This window comes from Gadus chalcogrammus, chromosome 8, assembly GCF_026213295.1.
Source record: "Gadus chalcogrammus isolate NIFS_2021 chromosome 8, NIFS_Gcha_1.0, whole genome shotgun sequence".
Classification (NCBI taxonomy): domain Eukaryota; kingdom Metazoa; phylum Chordata; class Actinopteri; order Gadiformes; family Gadidae; genus Gadus; species Gadus chalcogrammus.
The window spans coordinates 12,623,001-12,633,360 of NC_079419.1; the positions used below are offsets into that span (position 1 = coordinate 12,623,001).

The window sequence follows — 10,360 nt, forward strand, 5'->3', positions numbered from 1 at the left end:
TGGTAATCAGACAAGCTGTGCTGTCGGGACACTGGCCTGTGCGTATTCTGATACGCGGTCTGGGCATGTCAGGAAGTAGCAGGCGGAGCGAATATGACACACACTGGTTGCCTCAACCGTCAGCAGGAGAACAACAACAACAATTCAAAACACACAAACACACACACACACACACACACACACACACACACACACACACACACACACACACACACACACACACACACACACACACACACACACACACACACACACACACACACACACATCACAGGCTGTGTGTCACATCAACACAACTAATACAACTAAGAACCCCAACAAGGTCCATTCGTCATCGCGCGGTAACCAGAGCAACCGCTGCATTCCCACTGGATCATCTTGACATTAGCGTGTAGCTTTCCGAAGTGTCGAGTCATCCGCATAGAGAGTCATAGAAGAGCAACTGTTATGCTAATAGCCAATGGCTCACAGGTCATTACTGTGGTGTGATCCATTTAGGCCTGCAAGCGCATCAGGTATGAGCAACTTGCATGTCCAAGGTCAGGTGATTACACTCGTTTTATCAAAGCTGGCCCACTTCTCTGCCTTAATGGAATCAACCACTTCTGTTTAATGCTAGCTGGAGGTAGCTTAGCCAAGGAAAGCAGTCCTATTGACCGACAAACTGTCCAGACTCTCTTAGTAACCACCTTGTTTCATAAATACCAAAACTCACCCACAAAATGTTCACCCGTTCACCACATTCATTGATTTGTTCATTCACTCAGTACGGTATGTGCTTTTGGTTCTGTGCCCTACATGACGTCACCAGGCTCAGCCTGCCCGATGTGGGGCAGAGATAATTGGGATTTTCCGAACCCAACAGCCAAACCGGACTGCTGGGTCCAGCCTGGCTGCCACACAGTAACGGCTACAGCTACAGCTACAGCTACAGCTACAGCTACAGCTACAGCTACAGCTGAAGCACTGACCTGCTGCTGCAGCAGACTGCCTGCCTGTGTGTGTGTGTGCGTGTGTGTCTGTCTGTATTTGTGTGTATCTGTCTCCAGGCTGACATAATGTAGATGAAAGGAAGACTGGTAGAGAGTGATGGAAAAGAGAGTGCGGGAGAGAGAGAGAGAGAGAGAGAGAGAGAGAGAGGGAGAGAGAGAGAGAAAGAGCGATGGTTCCAGACGGAGAGAGCGACATGGAGAGCAATGTTAAAATATCCGGGACGAGAGGCGAAGGACAGTCTGAGCACATTCACCCATAAGAAACGATTATGTGCATGTGTGAAGGTCAGCATGTCAGTGAGGTTTAGCTACGGAACAAGCTGCAGAGAGATGCATTCAGTTTGCCCCCACCACCGTCACCACCACCAGCAACAGCACCTCCTCCTCCCCCCCCCCCTCCCCCCCCCACTGTCCGTGTCTCTCACCGCTGCCCTTGGCTCCGTCCTTCCCGTCCAGCAGGGGGCGGTAGTCGCTCTTGGACATGGTCTCGCCCACCTTGTCGTCGTAGGTCTCCTTCTCAAGCGAGGACATGAAGTCCATCTTCCTCACGCCGTCCCCGGCCCCGGCCCCGGGCGCCAGGCCCCCCCGACCGCCCCCCACCCCACCCAGAGCATCTCGCAGGCTCAAGTCCATGGTCCTGTGGGAGAGGGAGGAGGAGAGGGAGAAAGAGAGGGTTATACAGAGGGGAAGGAAGACAGATAGAAAAGAGGGAGAGAGGAGATGATTAGGAGAGGTATGGGGAGGGAGAGAGAGAGAAATAAGGTGAGAGGAGAGAGAAGAGAGGGAGAAAGAATGAAGGGATAATGAGTGGGACGAGGGAGAGGGAGAAAGAGAGGAGGAAGCGAAAGATAGAAGGAAAGGGAGCATGAGAGATGGAGAGATGAAGAGAGAAGGAAGGAAGGGGGGGAATAAAGAGGAGGTGGAAGAAGAGGAGAAAATGAAAAATGAATGAGTGGAAAGGGACAATGAGAGTGAAAGAGGTAAGGATAGAGGAGCATAGTGAGAGGAAAAGAGGTGGAAGAGGAGAGGGTTGCATTGATTAATGCCTTTTAGAATCACAACACACCAGTGCCTTGCTTAGAAGCTCCAAGGCAAAGAGAGTACATACAATAACACACTACTCAACAGAACAGCAAAGACCAGAGATGCATCCACTCCAGTGGTTGACTGGTGAGAGCTGGTAGGATATTATTCTTATTGTTGCTCCATATTATTCTATGTTAACATGTATTATATATGATATAGTACTGGCCTAAACCTATTAAAATTCAGTTGCATGACATTTACTGTAATAAACACTACATGTACAGACTGCTGCTGCCTGATGACGTTGGACAATAGGTTCTGTTTTTAGAACTCATTTGATAGATTGGTACCTGGTAGGCATGTGGAGTACCACAGAATGAGGACAATTAGGCCACCTTAATTAAAAATTGACAATGTGAGGAATTAAGTAACCTGTTAATAGGTTCATTTTAATTTGTGTTTGTTTCCTTTTGCTTCCCACTCAGTTCCCCTTTGGGGACCATGAACTGGTCCCAACTGAAATAAAGAGCAGTGGGGAAGAAGAGATGAGACAACATTTGAAGGCAGTCACCATTATGGAGACCGGTAAACACGTTTAATCCGTAGGCTGCATACAGGTTTTTATTTAAACCAGATACTGTGTTAGGATTATGAGTAGGGGGCTGTGTTATTTTGTGTGTGTGTGTGTGTGTGTGTGTGTGTGTGTGTGTGTGTGTGTGTGTGTGTGTGTGTGTGTGTGTGTGTGTGTGTGTGTGCGTGAAAGAGAGCGCGTTCAAGATTATAGACTACATTTCCCACAATTCCTGGGAGACCTATAGGACACCTTGAGCTAGCATGTGCATTCGTTTTGAATGGAGAAAAATGAGAGGCAGTCCAGAAAAAAATAATTAAACAAATATAGTAATATGCAAATCTATCATAATTATGAGAGTGAGACATGGAAATTCAAAAAGGCACAACCTTAAATAGAAATCTCCCTTTCGACAGCCCGTCTCATTTGTTTTTGTCAGTAAGAGATGCACTGACATAAAACTGACACTTTCACTGACACACACATTTCATGCCTGCAGTCCATACATAAACTCACTCAATAGGCCCTGACTCTGAATCGTATTTGTCAAATATTCTTTGCTTTAAAAAATATGGAAAATAAAATATACATGTTCTGATAATCCCTATAATCCCTATAATCCGCTATATTTTGCGTGATTTTCAATCCATTATACATTAGGAAGAGATTGGATTTGGGGCTCAAATGTCAGCATGTAAAGGGTCAGACAGCATGTCCAACAATAATCGATCTCCAGGTTCTTTCAGCCAAATAGTCAAGTGGAAAGCTGAAATGGTCATCAACTATAACCAAGAACATCACATATGATCCTTGCCCTTTGATGCGGACCATGCAGAACATTGATTTAAGATCATCAATGAATTCTTTACGCATCAAAACTTGCAGGAAGCATATTGGTTAGACTCCCAACCAAACCAGGGGATCAATCCCCGATGTCCGCACTGTCTCACTTGTAGGCTTACCCTTCCTGCTTCTTAATGACAGAAACCGCGTCTCCCATCCAATGTTAGTCACTTTGGAACGAGTGTCTAATTGACAAAAGGTTGTCGTAGAACAAGGAAATATCACATGACTCAAGAAACTAAACAAATACATGTGCATTTGAATTCCCACCAATGGTCTCCGGCTTGACCCTGGTACCGACTCTCTTCCCTGCTCACCCTTCCTCTCTCTCTCTCTCTCTCTCTCTCTCTCTCTCTCTCTCTCCAACTCTCTCTCTCTCTCTCTAACTCTCTCTCTCCCTCTCTCGCCTGGTAAGAACAAGCTCCTATTGTACTCACACTGCACCAAACACACACACACACACACACACACACACACACACACACACACACACACACACACACACACACACACACACACACACACACACACACACACACACACATGCACATGCACAGGCACACATACATGGACACACACACACACACACACACACACACACACACACACACACACACACAAACACACACACACACACAATCATGATTACAGACGGAAGCCAACACATTGCGGTGTTTTTAATGTTGCATGCACATGCAGAGGACTTTATTAAAACAAACACACACGTGCACATGGATGCATCCGTATGGACGTATGCACACACATGCAAGAGACAGCACTCTTGCGCACAGTGGACTGTGGCTCGTACGACCGCATACAGTACAGTCAGCAGACCTTGAGTTAGACTGTAGGCCATTGTTTACTGCAGTGAGGCTCTCTTCCTCCCTCTGTCTCCCTCTCTCTCCCCTCTGTCTCTCCCTGTCTCACTCATATCTCTCCCCTCTGTCCCTCCCTGTCTCACTCATGTCTCCCTCCCTCTGTCCCTCTCCCTCTGTCTCCCTCGCTTGCTCTCTCTCTCCCCTTTGTCTCTCTCTGTCTCTCCTTCTGTTTATCTCTCCCTCGGTCTCAGTATCTTCTGCCTGTGTGTATGTGTGTGTTTGTGTGTGTGTGTGTGTGTGTCTGTGTGTCTGTGTGTTTGTGTGTATGTCTGTCCATTTAGAACCCTTCTTTGTCAATTTCTGAATGGTAGTCTGTCTATTTTGTCAATAATCCTTTCTCTCATTCTGTCACAAACCTGTTCTTATCTGTTCTCAATTCACACACACAAACACACACACACACACACACACACACACACACACACACACACACACACACACACACACACACACACACACACACACACACACACACACACACACACACACACACATACACACACACACAGACACACACACACACACACAGCCCCCATGTTGTAATGGGAACAGGCCTCTATGTGTGTGTGTGTGTCTAACATGACGTTAACATAAAATCAGATTTTCCCAGTCTAATGACATTCATAGTGCAGCATATCCGATTGGGAAGCAGTGAGTATTTAGGAGACGATGGTGACCCATCGTAGAATGCCACAGTCACATAATCCTCCACCCACTCTATCAACCCTACTACCCTACTACTAAGAAAGGTATAGACAAGCTCCATAGCATAGCAACTAGATAGCATAGCCACTATATAGATAGATACAAACTTTATTAATCCCTTGGGAACATACTATTATAGTATACGGGCTATATAGAATATAGACTAGATAAGCATAGCAGCTTGATTGCATAGGAGCTAGATAACATAGCAGAAGGAAAGCATAGCAGCTAAATCAAATAGCAGCTACATAGCATACCGGCTAGCATAGTGGCTACATAGCACTGAGAGAGAGAGAGAGAGAGAGAGAGAGAGAGAGAGAGAGAGAGAGAGAGAGAGAGAGAGAGAGAGAGAGAGAGAGAGAGAGAGAGAGAGAGAGAGACGTAGGCTGGTTGAGTGAGACAGCTGTGGTATTCTAAGAGATTAAAATGTATCCCGGTTCCCAGAATCCTTTGGTGTGTGTGTGTGTGTGTGTGTGTGTGTGTGTGTGTGTGTGTGTGTGTGTGTGTGTGTGTGTGTGTGTGTGTGTGTGTGTGTGTGTGTGTGTGTGTGTGTGTGTGTGTGTGTGTGTGCATTAACTCAATAACCAGTGTTGATGCTATGGGTCCATCTGAGACTCTGTTGAGTAATAAAGATACAAGATACAATATACCTTCCACCGAGTCACTTGGCCTTATTTACCTGTGACACCAGCAGAGTGATTTAACTAAATGTGGATTCAGTTCCATCAGCCAGCTAGTGTTAGATTCCAGAAGGAACCCAGACGGTCGCTTTTGGCAATCAAGGCCAGTTAGGACCCTACATTGATAAGACGTGGTAGGGAGGTACCGCAGCAGAAAGGGATCGAATTTACGTTTCAGAACAAGGCACCATTCAAGGAAAGAAGGGTTTGTTAGACCCCAACTTTATGAATTACAGTAACAAAATAATAATGAAGGAAATAGCTTCAGGTTAGCCAGTGTCAAAACAACAACCAGAAAGATCTCCCCCCTAACTTCCAAACAAAAACCTGCAGTACGGCTTAAACAGCAATACAATTCTGACCTATCGCTCAACAAAATGGCGGCGCACCCTTCCACACCTTACAAAGAACGATACTCGACCACCAGAGCTCTCAGTCATTGACGACAGTCTGTAAGTTGGCCTGATTGAGCGCAATACGATGCAAGGCACAGACTCTATGCACATTTAAGGGGTTAGATCTGATTGCTGTACAGTTGCCAGCTTTAGCCGTAACAAGGCCCACTGTTCTGCAATAACAACAGGCAAGTTAAATGTTGGTCCAGGTTGCAAAGCATGTCCTATCACAAAGTCATAGAGGGGATGTCATCGAAGCGAAATTATAACTGTTGGGACGCTTTTGACGACAGCCTTAAGTGTTTATACCGTTTATACGTTGTATATTACAGGGCCAAATTCAGGATAGAGCATTACTGTGGATAATAAATTCAAACAAAGTTCAACAGATGAGCGGGAGAGAGAGGGAGGGAGAGGAAGAGAAAGAGAAGATAAGAACCAGAGAGACATGAAGGAATAGACGCTAGAGTATAAGATTTGTTCTGGCACTTAAAGTTCTAGTTCACTCAAGGATTGTAATATGCTGAGCCTAGAGTCACAAAATGTCCACCTATTTGAGAGGTTTCCAAAGATTTCAAAATTAAGAAAGGAAATGTGTTTATTTTGAGGTTTTAAATACCAATAAGTTAAACCACACAAACATATGCTATAGCGGGCGTTCCATCGCAGGCAATCAGTCTGAAACAGTTGCTGTATATCTGTACATCTACCTTAATGTATGTGAAATAAAATGTTTGAAGCAGTGTCTTGTTGGTGCTGTGACTCACCGCTGCCCTTTAGCTGGGGAGCTAACGGCTGCTAATATTGTTGGCGCTCAACTAACCTTTACCACAGGAAATTGTGGTGATAAAGATACTAAACTGCTTATTAAGGAACGCATAACCTGTTTGCTTTGCACAGGCAATATTTACAGAATAAACATAATTTTTTTATACTTATGGATAGAAGACAGACCCTGGACAATTTTAAGAGAGGCCTGAATAACTTTTTATAAAGGAAAGCCTTTATAGATAATTTCTAGTTATTGTTTTATTGTTTGAGATTTACATGTTATATTTAAGCCCTGCGCAGCAATACATATTTCCAAACATAAAAGTATTGTATAAATAAAAGAATAACAATTATCATTATGGTTTTTACATACAGGCCTATCCTACATTCTGTGGAACATTTTAGAAGTCTATAGATTAAGCTAAAGTTCCTTCGTTCCTTTCCATATTTTAATGGGTTATAATTATAAATAAAATATTATAATCTGACATAATTAGCCCAGTTTATTTGGAAATAATGATTAATGGTGCGTCTGTGTAATGTGTTAAAAAAGAAACTGTCATGGCCGACCCACCAGTCACCATAGTGAGTCAGCAGTACTTGGCTGTCTCATTCCTAACGGGTCCCAGCTCCGACACACACACACACACACACACACACACACACACACACACACACACACACACACACACACACACACACACACACACACACACACACACACACACACACACAGAGAGTCAAACACAGTCAAACACAGGAGAGAGAGAAAGGTCATCACAACAGGAAGACAGATAGACAGACTGACTGACTGACATACAGTACATGGTGGAGGAAGAGAAAGGAAGAGACAGATAGATGGATGGATGGATGGATGGATGGATGGATGGATGGATGGATGGATGGATGGATGGATGGATGGATGGATGGATGGATGGATGGATGGATGGATGGATGGATGGAAAGATATATAAGAGAGATGGATAAAGACAGAGAAGGACAGAGATGCATTATGGAGGAAGAGCAAGGAAGAGACATACAGAGAGATTGATAAACAGTGATATAGATAGATGGACGGATGGATAGATATATAGATATATAGAGAAGAGTGAAAGATAGATAGAGACAGAAAGAGAAAAAGACAGTTTGCGAGTGATACATGGTGGAGGAGGAGAAAGACAGAAAGACAGTGTGTGTGTGTGTGTGTGTGTGTGTGTGTGTGTGTGTGTGTGTGTGTGTGTGTGTGTGTGTGTGTGTGTGTGTGTGTGTGTGGCGTGCGCGTGCGTGCGTGCGTGCGTGCGTGTGTGTGTGTGTGTGTGTTTGTGTGTGAGTGAGTATGCCTGTGAGTGCGTGAGTGAGTGTGGGTGAATAATTGAGTGGATGAGTGTGTGTGTGTGTGTGTGTGTGTGTGTGTGTGTGTGTGTGTGTGTGTGTGTGTGTGTGTGTGTGTGTGTGTGTGTGTGTGTGTGTGTGTGTGTGTGTGTGTGTGTGTATGTGTGTGTGAGCGCGCGTGTGTGTGTGTGTGCGTGGGTGTGTGTGTGAGGGTGTGGGTCATATGTGTCCCGTCATTCCCCCTCCCAATCTCACATCATCGTCATCATTAAGAAATTGAATCATAGATAGAGTTCTACCTCGACTAAGGAGTAAACACATGAAGACATATTATTCTGTCTAGCGGTAATCATTAATCCACCACTCATCATCGTTTTAATTCATTAGGATTCTTGAATATAACTTGATATTTGAATGTATAAGGACATTGAAAATATTTGACAATGTGTAACACCTCAGTGTGGGCAACTCTGAGAGTGAGAGAGGGAGGGAGAAGGAGAGAGAGGACGGGAGAGGGTAAGAGAGGGTGAGGAAGATGAGAGGCTTAAGGTGTAAGTGTTGGGCATGGTGATGAAGATTATAATGGGCAGGAGACCGGCCTGTACATACATTTAGCACGCAAACACACATACAACACATTAGGCATGCAAGCACAGTGCAACACATTGACTGTGGCACATGTTGCCGAACCCACCCAAACACACACACACACACACACACACACACACACACACACACACACACACACACACACACACACACACACACACACACACACACACACACACACACACACACACACACTCACGCACACACACACTCACGCACACACACGTATATGGATGACATTTTGCAGGTCATCTTGTCCTGCTTCACATTACCATGGCAATGTCAAGACCAATCAGAATCACAGGCCGGGATTCCCAGCAGGAGGGAGCACATGTCGCCCTACCGACGGTTCTTCAAAGAAGGTCATGTGATGAACAGGTCACACCAGATGCCCTAGTGCTGAGACACCACCCTATAGGTGAGGTTAAACCCTGAAGGAGAAGTGATGCGTCTAATCATGTTGTTAGACAACTATAGGGTTAGCATTAGGCTTCCACTAGCATCTCGATCACCGCTATCTGCGTAGCACCCATGTGAGAATGTACGCAGTCCTACTCCCAATACTTAAAATGTAGGTCACTCTTTTAGACGAGGATGAACCTCTTACTCAGTGAAGCACCGTTCACAACACATTCCATTTCACACTTCCTTCACACTTCTTAACGACCATGATGTAATCTTGTGATTAATGTAAATTGTACTGTAACTATAAGTATCTCGCTGTGGAAATGCTGAAAGTCTAATGGACCACAGACTGTGGCTGTTTGCTAGCAACACACTAGCCAAGGCTAACCAATAGGATCCTATGGATGTCTGTCTGTCTGTCTGTCTGTCTGTCTGTCTGTCTGTCTGTCTGTCTGTCTGTCTGTCTGTCTGTCTGTCTGTCTGTCTGTCTGTCTGTCTGTCTGTCTGTCTGTCTGTCTGTCTAGCTGAGAAAACAGTGTTCTCAAATGGTAGACATCCTTATCATCAGTCATGCAGCTAACCCTCTGCTAACAGCTACCGGCTATCGGCTAAGAGCTAGCTCCTCTCCGTGTCTTGTTTCCATCACCCAGAGCAATCCGAGAGAGGGAGATGGAGAGAGAGCACACGAGAGAGAGAGAGAGAGAGAGAGAGAGAGAGAGAGAGAGAGAGAGAGAGAGAGAGAGAGAGAGAGAGAGAGAGAGAGAGAGAGAGAGAGAGAGAGAGAGAGAGAGAGAGAGAGAGAGAAAGAAAAACAGAGAGAGAGCCAGAGAGAGAGAGGTAGAGAGAGAGAAAAACAGAGAGAGACAGTGAGAGTGAGAGGTAGAGAGCGAGGGAGCTGAATCCAGGCCACTGCGGAGCCCCCTCTCTCCCTCCCACACCATCCACTGTGCTACAGCCCCCCCAGGGTGCCTTGCTGCCTGATCCCCTCTCACTGTAGCCCCTTCGTCGTTGGAAAGCACCCCCCCCCCACCCCAACAGCCCCTACACCAGCCCCCCCGGCTCCTCCCACAGCCTTTCTACGGCTTGGATTCCCTCAGGATGACTTCATCAAATAGAAAACAAGATCGTTAATAATGGATGCCATGCAGCTTCA

At 45.4% G+C, this 10,360-nt stretch overlaps 1 protein-coding gene across 1 annotated transcript in view; it reads right to left on the reverse strand.

Annotated features, from left to right (window-relative positions):
* Window positions 1-2,379, reverse strand: part of map4l (microtubule associated protein 4 like) — a 46,744-nt gene extending 44,365 nt beyond the window's left edge. The window contains exons 1-2 of the mRNA XM_056596323.1: window positions 2,369-2,379; window positions 1,418-1,629 (exon numbers count right to left, since the gene is read on the reverse strand). Coding sequence (XP_056452298.1) covers window positions 1,418-1,629; window positions 2,369-2,379 — 223 coding nt within the window. The remainder of the gene's footprint in view (window positions 1-1,417; window positions 1,630-2,368) is intronic.
* Window positions 2,380-10,360: the final 7,981 nt, after the last annotated feature.